At 54.2% G+C, this 20,135-nt stretch overlaps 9 protein-coding genes across 9 annotated transcripts; 3 read left to right on the forward strand and 6 right to left on the reverse strand.

Moving 5' to 3' along the window:
• Positions 1 to 109: 109 nt before the first annotated feature.
• CKM354_001298800 (uncharacterized protein) lies at positions 110 to 1,642 on the reverse strand (the record flags this gene model as incomplete). The annotated part of the gene is made up of 1 exon (XM_044808525.1): positions 110 to 1,642. The coding sequence occupies one exon, from the start codon at positions 1,640 to 1,642 to the stop codon at positions 110 to 112; it is 1,533 nt and encodes a 510-aa protein (XP_044664460.1).
• A 648-nt stretch (positions 1,643 to 2,290) lies between these two features.
• CKM354_001298900 (uncharacterized protein) lies at positions 2,291 to 4,243 on the reverse strand (the record flags this gene model as incomplete). The annotated part of the gene is made up of 1 exon (XM_044808526.1): positions 2,291 to 4,243. The coding sequence occupies one exon, from the start codon at positions 4,241 to 4,243 to the stop codon at positions 2,291 to 2,293; it is 1,953 nt and encodes a 650-aa protein (XP_044664461.1).
• A 743-nt stretch (positions 4,244 to 4,986) lies between these two features.
• CKM354_001299000 (uncharacterized protein) lies at positions 4,987 to 6,504 on the reverse strand (the record flags this gene model as incomplete). Its single annotated transcript, XM_044808527.1, has 1 exon — positions 4,987 to 6,504. The coding sequence occupies one exon, from the start codon at positions 6,502 to 6,504 to the stop codon at positions 4,987 to 4,989; it is 1,518 nt and encodes a 505-aa protein (XP_044664462.1).
• A 1,217-nt stretch (positions 6,505 to 7,721) lies between these two features.
• Positions 7,722 to 8,443, forward strand: CKM354_001299100 (uncharacterized protein; the record flags this gene model as incomplete). Its single annotated transcript, XM_044808528.1, has 4 exons — positions 7,722 to 7,883; positions 7,937 to 8,060; positions 8,112 to 8,235; positions 8,290 to 8,443. The coding sequence occupies 4 exons, from the start codon at positions 7,722 to 7,724 to the stop codon at positions 8,441 to 8,443; spliced, it is 564 nt and encodes a 187-aa protein (XP_044664463.1).
• A 774-nt stretch (positions 8,444 to 9,217) lies between these two features.
• CKM354_001299200 (uncharacterized protein) lies at positions 9,218 to 9,718 on the reverse strand (the record flags this gene model as incomplete). The annotated part of the gene is made up of 1 exon (XM_044808529.1): positions 9,218 to 9,718. The coding sequence occupies one exon, from the start codon at positions 9,716 to 9,718 to the stop codon at positions 9,218 to 9,220; it is 501 nt and encodes a 166-aa protein (XP_044664464.1).
• Positions 9,719 to 10,845: 1,127 nt separating this feature from the next.
• CKM354_001299300 (uncharacterized protein) lies at positions 10,846 to 11,929 on the reverse strand (the record flags this gene model as incomplete). Its single annotated transcript, XM_044808530.1, has 2 exons — positions 10,846 to 11,319; positions 11,372 to 11,929. 2 exons carry the CDS (start codon positions 11,927 to 11,929, stop codon positions 10,846 to 10,848), a joined length of 1,032 nt encoding a protein of 343 aa, XP_044664465.1.
• A 668-nt stretch (positions 11,930 to 12,597) lies between these two features.
• CKM354_001299400 (uncharacterized protein) lies at positions 12,598 to 13,679 on the reverse strand (the record flags this gene model as incomplete). The annotated part of the gene is made up of 2 exons (XM_044808531.1): positions 12,598 to 12,747; positions 12,801 to 13,679. The coding sequence occupies 2 exons, from the start codon at positions 13,677 to 13,679 to the stop codon at positions 12,598 to 12,600; spliced, it is 1,029 nt and encodes a 342-aa protein (XP_044664466.1).
• A 725-nt stretch (positions 13,680 to 14,404) lies between these two features.
• Positions 14,405 to 15,504, forward strand: CKM354_001299500 (uncharacterized protein; the record flags this gene model as incomplete). The annotated part of the gene is made up of 2 exons (XM_044808532.1): positions 14,405 to 15,045; positions 15,099 to 15,504. 2 exons carry the CDS (start codon positions 14,405 to 14,407, stop codon positions 15,502 to 15,504), a joined length of 1,047 nt encoding a protein of 348 aa, XP_044664467.1.
• Positions 15,505 to 16,167: 663 nt separating this feature from the next.
• Positions 16,168 to 18,714, forward strand: CKM354_001299600 (uncharacterized protein; the record flags this gene model as incomplete). The annotated part of the gene is made up of 1 exon (XM_044808533.1): positions 16,168 to 18,714. The coding sequence occupies one exon, from the start codon at positions 16,168 to 16,170 to the stop codon at positions 18,712 to 18,714; it is 2,547 nt and encodes an 848-aa protein (XP_044664468.1).
• Between the last annotated feature and the right edge of the window lie 1,421 nt (positions 18,715 to 20,135).

Below are 20,135 nucleotides of genomic sequence, written 5' to 3' on the forward strand. Positions count from 1 at the left end.
GATGATATTTATACGCACAAGAGAAGCATACCATCATTTCATTCATCATTCTATCATGAAATTCATCAATTTTCCCAAACCACCCTTTTCTCCGCTCCACGTGCCCACCTCAAAACCCCGCCCCACCCTGCCTCGCCGCCGTCGCCTTCTTCGCACCCGCAGAAGCATCCGGCATACGATCGAGTAAGCGCGGCAAACTCTCCAGAATCTTCACTTCGCGATCGATGCGGCGGCGGCGGGCACTCTGACTCTCTCCCTCGAACCGGCCGCGATATATCAACGATTCGGCGCGGTCATCGTCGTGGCGGTGCTGCGTCAGCGAGGGCAGAGATTGTTGCTGTTGCTGTTGCTGTTGCTGCTGCTGCTGGTGGAGTTTCTCACTGTCGAGACTCCATCGCTGCTGCTGACCGCCACGATTGATGGGAGGGAGGATGAGAGAGTAGAGGTCGTGGTGCGGGGCGGGAGAGAAGAGGGTGTGCTCTGAGGGAGCGTTGTCGTGAAAGAGGGAGGGCAGGCGGATGCTGTTGGCGGTGGTGGTGGCGGTATGGGTGGGAGGATCCTCGGCGGGAGGAGTCATCTCCTGGGCTGCGCCCATCATGGGCGAGTCGTGGTGGTGGTGGTGATGTCTGTCGTGCTTCTCCAGGCTTCCGCCCACCCTCCGTGCCAACATGCGCTCCTTGACCCGAGTCATGTGCTCCAGCAGGCCTTCGGAGTTGTGTTGGAGTGCCTGCGCCCGTTGATTTATCTTGCCTATTTCGACGATGGTGGCGGCAAGTTGATTGGCCTCAGGCTCGGTGATGTTGCAGACTATTCTGCTCAGCGTCTGCTTGTCTTGGTCGGAGAACGGCATCGTGAATGATTTGGGCATCTCCAGGATTTGCGAGGGCGGCGTTGGCATTGTGGTTCGCACCTCGGATGGCGGATTGGTATTAGGTGGTAATGAAGGACCGGACTCGGACAGCATATCGGGATCGAGACCTCTATCCTTCGCCTGCTTCCTGCTCTGCTCGACCTCTTCTCGAGTCTTCTGGTTGGCAGTGACGCTCGGATCGAAGCGCGGGGTATCCGACTTGGGCTTCATCTTCCTCTTCTTGGGTTGCGCGTTGAGAGACGGGAAGAGATAGTGCCGCTGAGGCTGCGCAGGCTTATCCTTGAGACTGTTCAAGCTCTTGCGCGGCTTCTTGGTCGCTCTCGTCGTCTCATCTGCAGCAGAACCTGCTTCTCTCGCTCGCTTCTTGGTATTGCTCGTTCGCGCCTGTGTCTCAAGTTGCTCCTCCAGCTGCCTAGTTATGGCGTCCTGCTGTTGTTGCACCTTTGGCTTCAAATTTGAGAATCGCGGCACATTCGCAGTATTCGTAACAGGCGTCTGACTCTTCTGCCTCTCCTTCTCCTTCTTCTCCGTCCTCCTCTGCCGATTCGCTTCCGCTTCAATCCATTCCTTGGGCGTATTCTCGTCGATCGCATACACTGCTCCACGCCACGTGTAAACTCCCATGCCCCGATCAGCCTTCTTCTCGCCCTTCAAAGTCTCTTTCCCATCAATTTGTAGTTCCCGCATCCATTTCGGTTTCTCGCCATTCTCCAACTCAAGCTCCACATCGTCTTCGTCAGGCGCCGCGAGGGAGTGGCGCGTGCGAACCATGGTGTTGGCACTTGGATGTTCGTGTCGCGTATGAGTGTTGTGTCGCAGTCGCGGTCAGCTCAAGCCGCGTCGCAATCGGCGTATTGTATTTGTCGCGTCTCTCGAGAACTCTCGAGCTAGAGCCAGCGGTGTCCAGGGAGGGGTGTGGTGCGGATGATACGGACAGCGGAGACAAATGTTTGGGCAAGTGAGACAGAAGTGTGTCGAAGGTTCAAGGTCAATAGGCTACGGCAGGGACAATGGTCAATCTCCACAATAGCGTGACGCACGGCCCTTCAGCCACGAGCGACAATTCGAACTCTATTCCTCCACAATACCGATGATGATTTCTGTTCTCCTATTCTATTTTGCGGTCTACGAAGCATTGTTGTGTTGTGAATGGTGCTATTGTCATTCAATGAAAATGATGCGTTCACAATTGGCAGTAGAGTCATTGATGGCGATGACATGATCCGCAGCTCGTTTCACCGGAACATGATGCGTAAGCAGTAGAGCGGCACAACAGGCAAGCATCGAGATCACACGGGACATTCGGAGGGGGGTGTCAAGGACTTGGCGGACATTTCAGCCACACTTCACAGCTTCTTCTGTGTGATTACTATTCGATGCGTGACTGTGAGCAGCAACCTCTTTTATCGAGACGCTCGATCACCTCATTCCCTTCTTCGCCTCCTGCACCCATGCCCGAATCCCTTCCACCGCCCTCCTCGGGAGTCCCTCCCACCTCTTCGCATCGTAGGTGGCGTCCAAATTTTTGACCAGCTTCTCTGCCTTGGCGAGAGTTAATCGCTTCGCAGTTTTGGGGCTGCTTTCCCTTTCCAGGAAAGCGGCTACTTCGCCCATTAGTTCTTGTCGTTTGTCTCTGACTTCTTTGCCATCTGTGCGTTCCGCTTCGCATAAGGCGCATTGACATTTGAAACCCCATGTTGTTTGTAATACTGCAGCACGGGAATCGTAGTCGGGTACATCGCTGTAAGTGTGGGTGATTTCTTCTCCCTCCTTGATGTCTCTCGTTGCCCTCAAGATCATCAAGTCTCCCACATACTCCTTGGCAGCGTTTGACACGCATGAGTGGTTGACATATGCTGCCGTGATCCAGAGTCCTGTGCTTGCTGTCCGAACATCTTCCTGACCATAGTTGCCGCCCGATGAAATGGCACCTGGGCCGAATGCGTTACGGCAGACGATGTCGTGTATCTGAAATGTATCGCCCACAGGTCCATCTTCGGTGGAGATGACTTCGTTGCCGATGCTTTTGTAATCGCCAAAGAGGCTCATGACACGCTCGATCTGTGATGGATTATTGAGCAGTTTTTGCACGAGAACTTGTGTCATGCCGGCTGGGAAAACACGAATCTTGTCGTCTCGTGCATCGTAAGTCATCGCTGACCAGGCTTCTGCTTCGTGCGACCATACTACACAGAACGCTTTCTCGCAGAGAACGATTTCGCCTGCCTTGATATCCTTCGTTGCGAAAAGCCCTCGCCCACCAAGGGAGCTGTCTCGTGCAATGATGTTGTTTGTGAAAGTAGCGGCATCTACTCTTGACTTGGCTGGCGATATTCTTGACCGAATCTTCGCGAAGTCGTACCCGCCAGTCTGTTGCTCCTGAAGTCGTGTCTCAATGTTGCGTAGGTATATCTTGGCTTCTTTATCGTCCGGCGCGAGACTTAGTGCCGTCTCGAACAGCTTCTTCGCTTCGTCGAATTGCCCCAAAGCATAAGCAGCACTGCCCGCACGAAAGTTGGCTTTGCTGTCCAGTGATTTTGACTTATCGTCTGTCCGTCCTGTGATGGCCGCAATCCCGTCTGCTTTGGCCTCGTCCCATCGATTCAAAATCAAGCTGACGTGAGCACGATTCCGATGAAGATCATAACCGAATTGTTCCTTCGTCTCTGCATCCTCCTCACATAACCGCAAACCTTCAGCATAATGCTCAGCCGCCTCCACAAACTCCTTCCTTTTCAACGCAGCATTGCCTTTGTCTTTACACTTCTCCGCAGTCTTCGCAAACTCGGTGTCTTTGATGCGCGCGATATCCGAAGGATGTTGCACACGAATCGTCGCCTCACCTTGCTCGTTGATTGTGAAATAAGGCTCCTTGATCCGGAACTCTCGCGTCGACTCCAGCGAATCCTCCCCTCGTTTCGATTTGTGAAGGTACACTTCCAGTCGTTCCACGTGCTCGGCATCGTCCTCAACGACGGTCCATGAATACGCCACCAGTGGCACAACAGGCCCAGTACGCTTGACATTCAATACTCGGCCGCGATGATGCGTATCGATCTGTAATTCCGCCAACGACATAGGCTTCAACTCCGAAAGTGGGGCCGTGCAAGGAGGATACGGTGATCCAACAGCCAGAGCGACGATATTCTCTCGTCCAGAATATACTGACATGCCCGGCTCGACGGTACCAGACATATCGGCCATGAGACCAGCTTGTTTGGCTTCGCTGACGGCAGCTTTTGGTTCTCGAGGGGTTCGCGCTAGGCCATGAAGATCTTTGCATTTCTTTAATCTTGTCTGGACTGTTTCACGGATTTTATCGGACTCGGCTTGAGTCATGTGAATTGTGTGGCCATGGTTGGCGGTGGCCATGGCGGGCGGGCTTGTGAGTTTAGAGCGTCACTGAAAACTTCTCCCCAGTGGGCTGAGATTCTGTACTGTTGCACGGCGTTTCTGTCTGTACTTCAAAGTGCAATGTCGTTGTGAAGCTGTGTGGTTGGAGCTTGGACGAGAATTTCGAGCTTTGGGTAATTGGCTGGCGACGCTAGGCACGTTCCGTACCTTAGCTCACCCAAACTCCCAACTGGATGGGTAAGGGGAGGCAGCGGCAAGTTGAGGTGCAGCATGAATGGTAACGAATGACAGCTGACGATTCTCGGAAAAGAGAAGCAAGCCACGATCCCGACACATCATGTCTTACAACCCTACTCTATGTAGCTATTCCCGGTCGAGCGTCTGCACTCATCTGATGTAATTGGCGAGACGAATTTCCCGTGTTGAGTGGAGCAGTCGTAGACTGTCACGGGCAGCCACCGCAATGGAGACAAAATAGTCGCCGCCATGGTGCCGAAATCAATGTTCCGGTACACGCCTCGCTATGCTGTTATCGTTGATCCTGTCGTCTGTTTTCCACCGCGTGTGGACACGATTCTGTCAAAATCGATGATGGTCACCTGCAAGGTCTCCTTCGATGTGTCGCTCTCCGCGCAGCCGAGTTCATGAATCGTCTCTGAATCTGAGAAGCAGCGACCAAGCTTCGTCGGAGACTGCCATCCGAAGTCGCATGGCAGAAATGCTGCAAAGACATGTTCAGTAAATTTCCTTTTCCTCCATATTCAGCCCGAAGATTTCGAGAAGGTGAAAGCCAGTATTCCCTTGCTCTGACCTCCAACAAACAACTCCGCTGCAGCACTCAATCGTTCTCCGCATTCAGCATCAGCCGTTGGACCAGACAATGACATGACTTGCTTGCCAGCGTACAAAAGCAGTGATCGCGCCTTCGCTGGGGTCATGTTCCGCGCCGCGAAAACATCAAAGTCGTTCAATGCACCCCACACTGCTACCAAATCAAGCACACAACAGCTACGACCTGTCTCACCTTTTCCCAGCCCCCAGGGCGCCGCCATGAGGACGTTAGCACCCATTCTGGAGATCTGCGATTCTAACTTCTCCTTGGACCACATGTTGCGCGCCTGATACTTGCTTGCAAACAGCCGACTCATCCGCCAGCACAGTCGAAACAGGAACATGCGGGTGGACCAATAATGCATGGCTGCTTCGAACTCTGGCATGGTGTTGAACTTCATCAGATACGGCATTGTCTCAGCTCCTTCTGTCTCCTCAGTCTTTTGCACGGTAACGTGATGGAGCATCTCTGTCTCGGCATCCTCGTCCTGCAGATCCAGGAGATCCTTTGCCAGAGTGAGTGCGGGCTCAACGTTCATCAGCTTCTGTTCCGTTTGTATGCCCTTCATCAGGGTGATCAAACGTGGCAATCGGATGAAGTGCTGGTTGCCCAATTTCCTCAACCGCGCGACCACATGCGAGGGACACGACATGCGGTCCTTGGCGAACAGCACCGGTTCCATGTCCAAGTAGCGTGGGATCTCCAGGGGAGACGGAATGCCCATCACGCAGGGTCCGATGAAACCTACTGCCCAGAATACGTACACCAGCGTGCGCGTCAACTCGGAAGGTGGCTTTTGTTGGGACCCTTTGGCCTGGGCCATGAAGATTGCCATGATGCCATGCATGTGCGATCTCATCGGCGCTGAGGTCCAGCCGGAGAACAAACGCTCGAAGTTGACCAGTAAGGCGACAGCGCACAGGAGGTCATCGCCGGAGGACGACTTGATCATGCCATCGCGTACAGCGGCAAGAGCTCGATTGTAGCTACTGAGGCAGCTCTCTTCGGTTACGTTCGTCCGCTTCTGAGCAAAGTCTGAGGCCTTGACCAGTGCTTTGGCGGCGGAATCGATGGCATCGCTGTGGCCGATGCGAGCGGGCACTAAATCATACCAGATCTCGCTGCGATGGGTGCGAACCATCATGTCGACAAGCTCCATCCGCAGGCGCGTCGTGGACGAAGTGGGTTTGTACACCAACAGCCCGACATCGCTGCCGCTGTCTGGTGTCAGGGGAGGCTGCTGCTGTTGTCGGAGGTTGCGCCTCTGGCGTCGCACGATTTGCTTGTCTTTCCACGCAGCAGCGGCCACATGCTTGGAGGATTCGAGGTGGCGCCGTTGCTTGCGTCCGGCACGAACCCACTCGTCGCTGTCGTCATCGGCATCCTCCCGCCGCACCTCCCAGTCGCTGTCGGGAGGAGTCTGCATGCCGCCAGCGCTTCCGGTCATTGCACGTCCATGGCATAGCGCTCATCGCGCGGAGGAGGAAGACGTCGCGGAGGAGATGCGCGACGAGAATCTCGTCACCGGACATGGCCCTTACTCAGCCCTGGATGTGGCGCGCTAGGCGACGTGTGCCGACCCTTCACGCCGCCGACGTGCAGCGAGTGGATACACGCGCTCACCGGTGGAAAGATGGACGTCCGTTGCTGATGGACGTCGCGTTGGCTGTCAGGCTGAGAACATGGCAGAGCAAGCGCGACACGCGAGGGTAGATCTTGCCGCACAATGGGAGGCCTGATTCGCGGCTGCTGCACAAACGATCCTTCTGCGAGCAGATCTGGGGCGGCGGAGGGAGGCACGTTCTCGCGAAGGATGCAGAGAGTTGCTCGCTTGGCGCTGCCTCGGCTAAAATTATCCATCGGCGAAAGTGATGCCGAGGACGACAACCACAACCACACTTCTCGCTGGCCATCTCCCACCACCTTCTCATTTCGATGCGGCACACGGACTTCATCTCTGCTCGCTGGTCCGCACATGCTCATCAACAGCCGGATGAGCGCCATTACCGGTCCCCCGGGAACACGCTTGGCCGCTCGGTTCTCGCCCCAGCTCCCACATGAGCTTCCTTGCAGCTCTCCACGCCGCGATCGCGAAGTGCTGCATGTTTGCATCACGACATGTTTCGTCGGACGAGTTTCTCTGACCTTCAAGTGCTTGGACGAAACAGTGCCGAAGCTGCTCGTATGGTTCGAGCCCAGTTGAGCGCTCGAGTGCCATCCGCTTCTGATGCTGCTGCTCGATGCGTGAAAGAAGCAGCACTCAGCATCGCGATACCGGCTCGGAGTCAGACCCCACCGTGTAGCAGTCGAGACCTCTGATCGATAATCCGAGCCAGGCTGGACTGGTGCTAGGTTCAGAACCGTGGCCTGTAATGCTGACTCAAGATGAGCAGTAATTCCAATGTGATTGGCCAAGCCAGCTTCCGTGAGCAGGGTGTCCGATGAGCCTCAATATCCAAGATCTGTCTCCGCGCCGAGCAACATAGCTGTCCACGTTTCGGCCGCTGCGCTGGCGGTCGAGACCGCTGGCGGGGCAACCTTCTGCTGCCTCAGCGAAACCGACATGCGACAGCATCCGCAGAGGTAAAACCCGGACCTGTCTTCTGACCTCTGTGATTGCCTGCGTCGTTGCCGTTTTGCTTCTGCTCCAACGTCTCCCCCACAATGAACACTCATGAACTGCAGACAGGCCATCTTTCAGCACTTCAACGCGAACGATCTCAATCAATGCCTACCCATTTCGAGCCGGCGGATTGTTCCGACTCCACCGAATATCCGATCAAACGCCGTCGAACAAAGGAAACATCGAGAGCCACACGCGTCGATGTCGGTCAATCCCCAATCAGATCTCTAGAATGATTCTGATAGTGAGCTTTTAGGCACACAAGCTCTGCGCTCTCGCAATTGCTGCAGACATTGACCTCTTTGGGCACCTGGCGAGGACACACCATGCTCTCACATCTGAACTCGCGGCTGTCACAGGCGTCGAAGCGAGTTTGCTTGGTAGCAACATACCACCCCTCGTTCACAGCTCCGAGCTGACCTTGAAAATAGATAGCATCATGCAAACGCTGGCCGCCGACGGCTGGCTTGATGAGATCGGAGCAGAGCACTTTGCTGCAAACAAAGTCACACATGCTATGACTGATCCGGACTTCCAAAGCCTTGTCGCTCATTGGTGAGTCGAAACTGCCAAGCAAGAAAGCACAAGCCTTGCTAATATTTGTGTAAGTTACGAGATGGGCCTTCCTGCCGCGCTCGCCACTCCGAGGTTTCTCAACAGCATCAATTTCAAAGAGCCTCAAGACGCTTCTCTGATGGCCTGGCATGTCTCTAAAGCACGAACATCGGGTTTCTTTGATTACTTCAATGGTGTCGACACTTGAAGCTCTGGCGACATTCCGGGATGCAATCGCTCACTCGCGGCTTGCACAAAACCACGGTCTCGATCAGCATTCGTGTCTGGCGAAGATTGCGATGTCGTAAGGCCGGCATGGCCTCGCTACATTTCCCGCATGCCTTCCACGTGTTCGCAAATTGCAACAGCACAAATGCTTCACCGAAGAACGACTGACCGGCGATCAAGTCAAGCGAGCAGGATGATGCACAATGAACGCTATGAAGCGCGCCGATCCTGCTCCTAGGCCGATCGGGAACGCCACTCAGGTATTCTCGATTCAGGCCAACCGCCAGACTGACGCTTGCCGCTGTTGGTCGCTTCCCATCTGCGGCTTTCGGTTCAGCAGTCACGGGTCTGCTGAGAAGGCCTCAGGCATTTCAGCCTTCATGAAGAATCTGTTGTCGATATTCAACGTCGAAAACGGATCTCCGGTGATGCGACCTAGCCAGTTGCGCAGTGACAGTCTGGCACTGGCCTTGTCCGCACCGAGTGGTCTGTCTATCTCGCGATCAGAGCGAGGCCTACACAACATCCACAGTCCAGTCAACCACTTCCAACTCGTTTCCAAATTTCCAGTCTGGGATATGCAAGGCTCTTGTCGAATGCACCATTGACATTTTTGTCGTTCGACATCTGCTGTTGTACAAGTCTAATGTACACATTTCAAAAAGGAACTCAGGAATTCAACTTCTTCGCCACAAGCTCGACACCATTTGTCAGGACACCTTCTTCCTCTGCTCTCCCCATGGAATGGAATTTCTTACTTCGAGTGCTCAATCGACCACTTAATCTCCACCTGTCTCGCACCCGAAGCAGCAGCGCTATCGCAAGGCACATTCGCCTCAACACCAACCTGCTGCGTAATCGTTCCCTGGTACGATGTCGGACCCGCACTTCCATCCTGCAGCGCCTGCGTCCAAGAGTGAACGGCAGTACCAATGAGATCCTTCACATCATCGACCCCGACGAACGCTTTCTCGCCGCCCGTGACGGTTGTCACGACGAAGCGGCAGGTGCCGAATTTGCCGAGTTCGGCTGGGCCCGTGATCGTCCAGGCATTTCCTCCGTTTTGAATCTGGTCGCGCATCTTGTTGCAGTCGTCGAGCACGGGGACGGCGCCGCTGCCGCGGACGGCCTTTGGTTCGGAGGTTACGTCGCAGCTGTTGGAGCGGGTGTTGCCGCCGCTGCCGGCATTTTGGGGGAAGGCCAGGGGGCTGGCGGCTGCGAGGGCCACGAAGGCTGTGAGGGCGGAGAAGTGCATTTCGGTGGTGGTAGTGGTATGTTGTTGTATAAGAAACAGTGAATGTTGAGAGCAACCAGTGCTAAATGAGTGTGTGTGGTTTCTGTTGTTGTTGGCTGATCAGAATTCTCTTCGCACCAGTCAGCTACGACACGCCTCTTTATACCGTCCTCCTTTTGCTTTCCTTCCCTCCCTCTAGATCGTGAGCCAAGCTAGTCCGCCACCCTGCTCCACGGCAGAATCCCGGACTTCTTCACGTGTGAACTACGGTCCGTGAATCGATGTAAGCACTACACTCTCCTAAAGCTCTCAAGTCGCAGGGCTTATACATGTCTAGACCCTATAGTGAGCTTACAAGCTCATGACTAATACGAAATACGTATAGCAGGTTCTTGTCTTGCCTTAAATGGCGCATCGAGGCCAAGTCTCAGGCTCGAGCTAGTTTGTGTCGGACGACGGTAGCGTGTGAGTTGGTTTGTGGAAGGAAATGGCTGTTTCTCCTGGAATAGTAGGATACGAAGGATAAGCTCTTTTTGGTGGTTCTGCTGGTTTCAAGTGAGTGTAAGGCGTTGTAGTCAGTGGGAGTGAAGTTGATGAGGACGGATCGCTGTGGCCACGGAGAGGATGCCAAGACGATGCCTATGAGCTAGCTGGGCAAGAAGAATTTGTCGCCTCTCTGCTCACCAGCCGTAAGGTGAATGGGGTGATACATCACTGATTGATTGGGCTGTCCAATTCGATTCTTCTACTGTATGCCCAGGCCTCGGTAGTGAGTCCCGGGAGGGCGCGGATATTGCAGGCGCCTGACGCGGACGCCAGTGGAATGTAGTCCGATGCTAGTGTCGATGGACTTCTCAAACATCGGCTTTGCCAAGCCAGATGCGGTATCCTCAAGCGGCGCGGTATTCTCCTCCGCACTGTTTCTGAGTCTTCTTGCGCTGGTGCCTTTCCATTGCTGTGTCATCGTCATCATGGTTGCTGTTCCCGCTTGCGCAAGCTGCACCTGTCATGCCACGGCTAACGATATCCCAGATTCGCATGTGGTAGTCCCTGTTTCCTTGTTATGATTTCTGGCAGGCATTCTCGTAAGCAAGGATGATGTATCGGGCCTTGCAGGCGGCCGACTTCCACTCAAGTACCGATCAACTTCACTTCTCCCAGGTAGGACCGCCGTAGAATCTCCCTTGGTACTGATAGCCTTCTTCAATCTTCTTGAACTGCGTCTGCTGATGAACATTTGGTATATGCAGACACTCGTCGCGACTGCGCTGGTTTGGGCGTCGACGAAGCTCGAACGCCAGGTAACGGCCGCGGTGTGTGTTGTATCGAACGAAACTGCCATTGACAACGTATAGTCCATCGTAGCGAACGCCACACGCCGGTATGGAGCTTCTGGCTTTGGATGTACGAAGGACGCGGACGGGTCGACCGGATGCGATGTAAGCTTCGAGCGCTTTAGTGCCACTCGCTTTGATGATCTTCTCTGGATCTTTGTTCTCGTGACTGCCAGTGCCGCAGTAGAAGACGACATCCCACCTGTCGTCCTTAACTTCGAGGTACTCGAGGCCAGAAATGATCACTGAATAGGCGGGCTCTTTTGCACTCGGATAGTGTATGCCTTGCTGAGTGTGGCCATGAACTCCTGCCACGAATGCTGCCATCAGAGAGTGATACCATTGCCCCACGGTGATACCGTTGTCTCCGTACACCTTGGCGGAGCGAGCTGAACCAGGTATTGCAACAATGGACAAGTTTTCCGCTCGGTAGCTTGCGATAGGCGAGCCCTGCCATGATGCCATTGTCGCCCCAGATTGGATGATCCCGAGGCGGCATGAGGATCTGGGGCTCAGAAGGCGCGCTCGCATTCGACGCATCCGCATCGTTGGCTGCGACACCGCACCAGTGCATAGCCTCAAATTTGTCGAACAGTGTCTCGGCGCGGGCCTTGTAGTTTTCTGGAAAGTAATACTGTTCACATGCGAAGAGGACTCGTAATGCTTGGTGAATGTTCGTTTTGTCCTTCAGGTCGAGATTCATGTCGACCTGATCCAGGCAGTCACATACAGCATCGATGTCGCGGTAGGCTGTTGCTGCAGCTTCGTCCGTTGTCGAGTTGATGATGTGACCCGCTCTCATGGATCTCTGGGTCAACCTGTGGACAGAGAACCTCCGCGAATTGATGTAAGCCGTCGCTTCCGTCAGACCTCTGGGTGTGTCGGTGTTCCACGTCATATTGGTTTCGATTCTTGAACTTTCTGTTGACAAAGCTCGGCTTGCGCGCAGAGAAGAGCGCCCATCTTGTACCAGACGCGCGCTTCAGATCAGGTGCGATCAGTGGACGAGTTTGTCCATTCACAGCGTGTCGCTTTCGAGAGTAACGCGCCATCGTGGCGACCCTCGAAGGCCGGTGGTTCCGGCGTACGACCGTCACCAGAATAGACTTTGTGCTCAAGTTTTCTCCAGAGTTCCAGATTGTTCTCAGCCCAGCTGTTTGGACTCATGCAGGACTGCGCAGTGGAGACTTGTCTGAGACAGAAGCGCCTCCCGTCGTCTACGCCAGATCCAAAGAGAAGAGCGCAGTGCTTGAGTTCCTACGGACCTCTGGCATAGAAATTGCTGCCTGCGTAATCACCAGTTCTCGAAATGGTTGTCCGCGATTGCCATCCATGAACACGCGTGCGTGGCGACGTACACCTGCCAACATCTCGAAGAAGAAACAGTCCCACGTAGTGCTGGTTCCTGGGAAGTCAGCTAGCCACCTCAGTGTTCTCTTGAACTCGAGGTTCATTCATAACCGGAGGTAGAGGCAACGTCTTCCGGCCTCTCTCCCTACTGCGTGAAAAGCAGTGCAAGATGTGCATGATCGAGTACAAGACCACCTGCACGTTTGTGCGAGCTTCTCACACAACCGCTTCACTCGACTCCTTCTTCTCACCAAAGGTGTGGAACTGCACAAAGATGATGGCATCTTCGAACATGGTGCCAAGGGAACCAAGAAGCCAAGGCAGATTCTTGATAATATACTGCTTCTCGACGGAGTGGAACAGGATCTGGAAATTGTTAGTATGAACAGCTTAAGATAGGCAGTAGCTGAGATACTCACTCCAGCACCATATGAGAAGTTCCCAAGCAGACTCAGCATGAAGAACAGGAGACTGAGTCCCTCGCAGCTCCGTTCGCGCTGGTTCTTGATGATCTGAGGAATGCGCGCACCCAGATATGCCACCGCACTGATGTAGCCTAGGATCTCCGCGCCAACCGGAGTGTGTTCGTCGCTTCCTTCTTCGCCGAGTGGAGTGGGCTGCCATACGCCTGCTCTCCACGCAATGGCCCATCCTGCCGCACCGGCCACGAGTATGAGCACGATAGATAAGCCATTCTTCAGCCACGTCTTTCCCGTTGTTGGCTCCTCAAGGATCTTGGACAGACCGTCCAGGCGCTCATTGGTATTCGTCCGCTGTCGCTGCATAGCACTGCTCGACCTGCGCGAACCTGGCAAGCCCAAATTCTCATCCGTCACGTCTGTCAACCTTCTCCTCGTGGTGGGCGAGCTCTGCAGGCTCTTGTTCCCATTCGCAACAGCAACATTGTTCCCATTCAGTAGCGGTGTGGTTTCGCTGCTCTCAGCCCTCTGCATGACTGCATTGCCTCCAGCGACAAGTTTGTCTCCACTCTCCTTCACCCTCCTCTTTTTCATGCCCAGGTAGTACAAACATTGCGAAATGAGAATCAGATCCAGGAAGCAGAAGTACACGGCCAAGGCGATGACGGTCGGCACGAGCCCGGCCCAGATTGCACCGGCGAAGTTGGTGATGTCGCCAAAGAACCAGATGAAGAGGAAGGTCAGCGAGACGCCGTCGGCGTGGCCATTGTTGTAGTTCTCTGCCAGCTGTGGGACGAGCAGGAAGATCCAGGCGGCGAGCGAGACGCTGCCTGAGATGCCGCTGAGGGCTTCGTTCCACGTGAGAGGGATGTTGGTCATTTTGGCGGATGCTGCTGCTCTTCGGCGTGGGTGAAGTTGTTCCTCAGTTCCTGGTCACGACCTCGCTGTCCTCGTGCTCCCACTCCGCTTTTTGAGCTCGAGGACGGGATGACGGTGGGAAAAAGTCAATTGTGCCCTGTGTTGAGCGTGCCAATGGATGTCGCGAGATCAGCCAATCATGTGTCGTTGATTAGCGGAGGCGCTCCAACGACGGCTCCACATCCTCTCACCCTTTGCTGGCATCGAGGTTGAGATGGACTGCAGCGCTACAGCCTACAAAACATCACCAACTCGCTTTGTGGCTACTGTCACCTCGCAACGTCCACCGTGCTCGAGAAAAGCAGCTTTCGGACTTAAGTGGTATCGCCAGCCTCCCCGCAAGACGCCGACCACTTGGCATGATGTCTGGGTGCATTTTATGCAAGACTTGCAGGACGGCCACAGTTACACTTCGACCATGAGAGGCCTATCACGGAGAATGAAGCAGCATTGGATGTTCTCTCCGCCGTCACCCGCTCTGCATATTGTTGCTCTCCTCCGCTGGCGCGGACATGCCCACCACCTTGTTTACCCGTCCCATGCATATGCGCTAAGTATATCTAGTTCTCATACAGGTGTTATAGCAAAGGTAATTGTGTAACTTCCGTACAGTGCTGCTCTGTCAACGTTCCGGCAATTCGTCTTCCTTCGCTTACTGAAAGGTGTCATACTTAACCTTAGCTGAGATGGTACCAGGAATCACGCCTCGACAAACGGGTACGATCCTGCTTACCGGCGCCAGTGGGGGCCTAAGTCGCGGCTTCATACAGCAACTTTTCGAATCAAACCACTGCGAAGAACTTTTCGGGCTCTACACGACCCGCGATCCTTCCTTTTGTCCAGATCTGGTCCGGCTGCTTGATTCAGCGCCAGCTGGACACCATTACGCGCTCGAACAGCTGGACTTGTCTTCACTGGACAACGTCCGCAAATTTGCCGCGTCCGTCAAGGCTCGCGTCGCTTCAGGCTTTCTGCCTCCGATCCGCGCCATTCTTATCAATGCTACGGTTTGGCAAGCCGATGGGCAGAAGTTCTCCGTTGATGGCTTGGAGATGAACTTTGCTGCCAATTATTTGGCACATTTTCTGCTTGTCTTGTTGCTACTAGGCTCAATGGACAGGGAATGCGGCCGCATTGTTGTGACTTCTAGCGCTGCTCATGATCCGTATGGGCCGTACAGCAAGACTTTTGTCACTGAGGAGGAGCACAAGACTGTGTTCAGAAATACTGAGATTCTGGCTCGTCCGGAGCTGGACACACCAGGAGATGAGGCGAGAGCTGGTGTTAGGCGATATGGGATGAGTAAGACGCTGTTGATCATGTTCATGTAAGGTGACCAGCGTCAACAAAACACGATTCTTTTTGACCCAAAGCACCCAGGTTCGAACTTCAACGACGTCTCGATCGAGACCCAAATCTCTCTGGAATTTCAATACTGGCGCTCGACCCAGGAACAATGGGCGGCACAGGTCTTGTTCGAAGCGGCAGTCTCGTGATCCGGTTGATGATGAACTACATTTTACCACCCATCACTCAGGTTGCTGGTTGGTACAGTCCGAACGGAATGCTGCGCACGCCGTACAAATCTGGTGGCGATCTTCTTCGCGCGGCTTTTGACGAGTCGGACATTGGACGACACCCGAAAGCGCTGTATCTGGATGGCTCTGCTGTGGGTCAGCCTGCTGAGGAAGCAAAAGATGAAGACAAGCAGCGAAGATTGTGGGAGGGGAGTGTGAAGCTGGCGGGATTGAGGCAGGAGGAGACGGCTTTGACTGGTCTTGGTTGAGCTCTCGTGAATGTTCAATTCGCTTCGGATTACATACGGTGAGCGGCGCTGACTGCTTGCAGCCGTTCGGGAGATCGATTTTGGACTGACCTCCTCAGTCCTTGCCTCACAAGCTGAATTGTAACTGCCGTTCTCCACTCATTTACATGCGCCAGGCAGGGACGGCGGTCGCCAGCGCCAAATAGACTGCAGTGTTTAACTCCAACACGGCAACACGGCTGACATTAATGTCATGTTTGACACGACATCGTTCACTCACGGAAAGTACGGCAGCATCTTGACACAGCACCCGACCTTGCAGTTATCACCCATTTAGTGTCGAGTCATTGGGAACTTCAGTCAAAGCGGGCAGGTCCCGGTGTTCATTCCACCCTCCCTGCCGACAAGACACCTGTGCAAGGTCCAGACGAGCAAGCAAACACTGCCATATCATTTCTGCATTCGGAGCCGATTGTCCTTGGACATCAGTGTACAAGCCACCGAGACGCGAGCCGCGTGTCGTAGGCAAGTCGTGCCTCATTGGTCAAGCTGGTCCCGCGTATGCACGCTGCCGGGAGAGGCGCAAGGCTGAGGGCTGGACCACAGCCTCGTGAAAATGGCACCTCAGCTCTTCGACCTGTCTCATCTCTCGAGACATGATCCACACGAAAGCGGCCAGTCGCCATGCGGCTTCTGAACGTACACACTCTGGAACTGGAAGAGTTCACGGACGAAGACTTGCCACCGTATGCGATCACCTCTCACCGCTGGGGCAAGACCAGCCATGAGACGACGTACGACGATGTCGCCCACGCCCGACAGCAGCAGAAGCCCGGCTATCAGAAGGTCTTGAACTTCTGCAAGTTTGTGAGAGACTGTCAGCTAGATCTAGACTGGATATGGATCGACACCTGCTGCATCGATAAGCGCAACCTGGTCGAGCTGTCCGAAGCTATCAATTCCATGTACAGATGGTACTCAGAATCGGCTATCTGCATCGCGTTGCTCCACGATGTATACCAGGAAGTCTATGTTGGTCCCGAGTCACTCCAATTGTCGAACAGTGAATGGTTCAAACGTGGGTGGACACTCCAGGAACTGCTCGCACCATCCACTGTTGTGTTTGCCGACTCTGCTTGGCGATACATTGGTGCAAAAGTATCCGCCGGCACGCCGCCCTGGTTACGTCTGGTACACTCGAGCTCGATCATGCAAGGCTACGTGTTTGAACTCAGCAAGGCATCGGGCATCCCGCAGGAAGTCCTGGCGGGCGAAGTGAAATTGTCCTCGGTCGATGTGGAACAAAAGATGTCCTGGATGCGGAGCAGAAATACCACTCGGGCTGAGGATAGAGCGTATTGTCTCCTCGGCATCTTCAATGTCTACTTATCGCCCATCTACGGCGAGAGGGATCACGCAATGGTGAGACTCAAACGAGAAATAGCCGCAGCGTCGGGATTAGGCGACTTTGCGCAGCTTCGAGAGCCGCGAGTTCCGCATTCTTGGGCCATGAAGTACCAGAAGCAGATTGGAAGTACTGCTGTTGGAGGAGTGAATCAGCCGCCAAGTGATATTGCGACAGATGTGCCTCGCTTCAGAATTGAAAACGAGGCGCTGTCGCTGTCAGCCAAAGTGGAAGTCATACACAAGAACTATGCCGCTAGGCAGCGCCGCCTTGATCGGTACGCCGCATCGGCCGAGAAGCTAAAAGTGAACCAAATGTCCAGCAACGAAATGCAAACGGAGGAGCCCTCTCGGCATGAAGAGACCATCGAGCGGCCACGAAGCAAGCGAGACGGTCACATGAAGAGCGCTGCGGGATCAAGACAACAAGGTACAGCAAATGCGCCTGGAAGAAATCAGAGGCCCGGAAAGACGCAGGACAACGGAACATCTGCCGAATCGAAAGCTCAATCGTTGCCTATAGAGCGCCGAACAGGATCAAGAGCTATTGAGAGTCCGCATTTGGCGTACTTTCCGCCACTCTTTGACCTCGATGATCAATTGTACGTTGCTCAGGAGGCTCGGGTGAGGAATCAATCCGGAGTAGCTGTCGGAAAAGTCGTGTTGACGAAAAGTGACTCGGAACAGCTTCTGGGTTGCCAAGTTGCCAGCAACGGAATGATCTGGGTCGGTGACAAGCTTGTCGGTATTGCTTCGCCATATGTCTTTGGGGCCGATGGAGAGGCTACTCATGAACTCGCTGCTTCTACAAGAGAATTTTTGGGCACTCATGGCGTGGCGATGCCTACGCAAGATGCACAGCAGCAGCCCGCATCCAGGAAGAGAGCCACTCCTCGTCCCATCCTGCTGCACAATTGCCACGTTGTCTATGAAGGACGCGTACGTGACGAACGTGGTCATGCTGTTGGCAAAGTTGTACTGGCGAACAGCCACCTCGAATCTCTCGTCGGAGGTGAGGTTGACAGAGATGGCGGGATTCGCACTGATGACGGCCAACTGGTTGCGATAGCAGCGCCTTTCTTACCGGGTGCGATCGAGGGAACCTACTCGGAGAAAACACAAGAAATACCACATGCACTGCGAGTTGAACTCCGAGAGAACGGGCCCGCTCTGTCACCCACTGTCACGGCCGTGAAGAGAGCTGAGAAGACAAAAGCAGTCTCCTTAACATTATCACCTGCACTGATGAAATTGTCATTCAGCTCGTTACGTGATTTACGTGTAGTTGAGGAAGGGCGTGTCCGGGACAGGGAAGGCATGGCAGTCGGTCGTGTCGTTGCGACAGCTGGAGGAAGCATGGACGACCTAGTCGGCTGCAAAGTCGATGCAAGAGGGAGAGTGCTGAGAGACGGCGGTTTGGTGGCCTTGGCGGCCACATACATTTCAGCCGACAGTGAACGAACTGCAAAAGTCGATGAGGAGCTGAAAGCCGAGCTTTCAAAAGGCAGTACCAACACATCGACAGAGGATGCGGCTCTTCGTACCCTGGGATACTTTACGAGTGAAGATGCTCGGAGAAGAATCGAGAAAGGCTGGCCTCAACGTGCTCCACGACGCCCTCCAGTCCCAGTGACAGAAGCCAGCAATGCTCAAGGCAAGCCCCAAGTCACCACACAGTCCCAACCCGCCTCCTCGGCAGATGCTGCGGGCTCCGACCAGCGGCGCGAGTATATTGGCTACGGGGTCAACAAAGATGGCAAGAGAGTTCTTCCGCCTATACAGTTAAGTCTGCGACAAAGGCTGAAGAATACCTTGTTCGGGCCATAGATAAGGGTCCCATCGATATATGTGTGTGAAGTACGTGAAGGTGGTTATTCCAGACTTCCAAACCCCACTTCCAGAATAGTTCTTATGCAGGTCGGTCGTCGATGAGCTCGCGAGTCTCAGAGTGTGCACAGCGCCCCTCTTCGGGTATCGTGAGCGCATGCAGCTCAGCATCGAATGGCTTCGATGTCGTTCCTACTTACTGCTCGGATAATGCGAGGAAAAGCTCCGAGTTGCGGTCTTGGAATCGGTGCGATTGGCGGATTGCCAACGCAGATCTATTCAATGTCATCCTTCACGAGCACCACCTGTGTACAGCTTCCGGAGCTCTTGGCACTAACTAATCTTCGATGTCGGTCAAGGTAGTACGGAAAGATCTATGCGTTCTGTTAGCTTCTTACACTGCTCTTCTGAACTCACCAAGAGCAATAGGCTCTACATTACACTAGCACACTATGGAAGACAGGAATCCATCCTCACTTCGAGCGAATTTGGTCTCTTCCAGGAGATCACGCCTCCAAACGACAGGAGATTGGTATCAGCTCATCACTCACAACAACCCTTCCTTATCCTCGACAGGTAAGTACAATAAATGACCACGATATTTGTGTGGACGACGCTGTGGCTGCACACTCGATCGGCGAGCAGGAAACGAGTAGGAGATTTCTGCGACACTTAATGTACTCCAAGTGCCGCATGAGAAAGGGCTCGTCGGCCACGCTCTTGAGTCGCCCGTGGTCGCGTGGTGAGCTGTCACGCTTGCGCCATGTGACGCAGATCAACAGGCAGCCCACGTGTATCCGAGATAGGTTTTAGTTCTTGCCGCTTCGTACAATTCCGGACATTGGAGATGTCCCATGTGGGTCCTTCACCACCTTCGGAATAAATGCTGCCCAGACAGCCCCTTCTTGGCGACAGGCATGCAGGAAGATACAGACTTTTGCGCTGACGAGATAACAATCCTACTAGGGAGGTATAGGAGCGGAGCAAAACAGCGGCGCAAGCTCCGTCATTTCCCTTTTTGGAACGACTTTGAGCTCCCAAGGTACTAGACGAAGCGTGTGTCCCGTCCGACGAATCACAGACTAACGAAGGATTTGTCCCATTCCACTTGCTCGAATTAAGCTCCGAAGACATGTGCAGTGGCTTGCGCAATACTGCCGCTTGTCTGTAAACGCCAAACGTTGCTGCGTCTTCGCTCCTGGCTAAACATCGCTGTGTCCGTTCCACCATTACCCCAGGCCACAAGTACGCGAGCTCTGCCATTGCCGACACGATGACATTGCGACAAAACAAGGACACAGAGCTGCAATGTAGACGTGAGACTCGACACACAGGGACCATCCTCAGGCCGCCAGGATTCTAGTCGTTTGCCGCCAACACTTGTAACTTCAGCCACCGTGCCGTGGACTAGTCCTGAGCGG

Source organism: Cercospora kikuchii (genome assembly GCF_019650295.1).
Source record: "Cercospora kikuchii DNA, contig_00009, whole genome shotgun sequence".
Taxonomy (NCBI): domain Eukaryota; kingdom Fungi; phylum Ascomycota; class Dothideomycetes; order Mycosphaerellales; family Mycosphaerellaceae; genus Cercospora; species Cercospora kikuchii.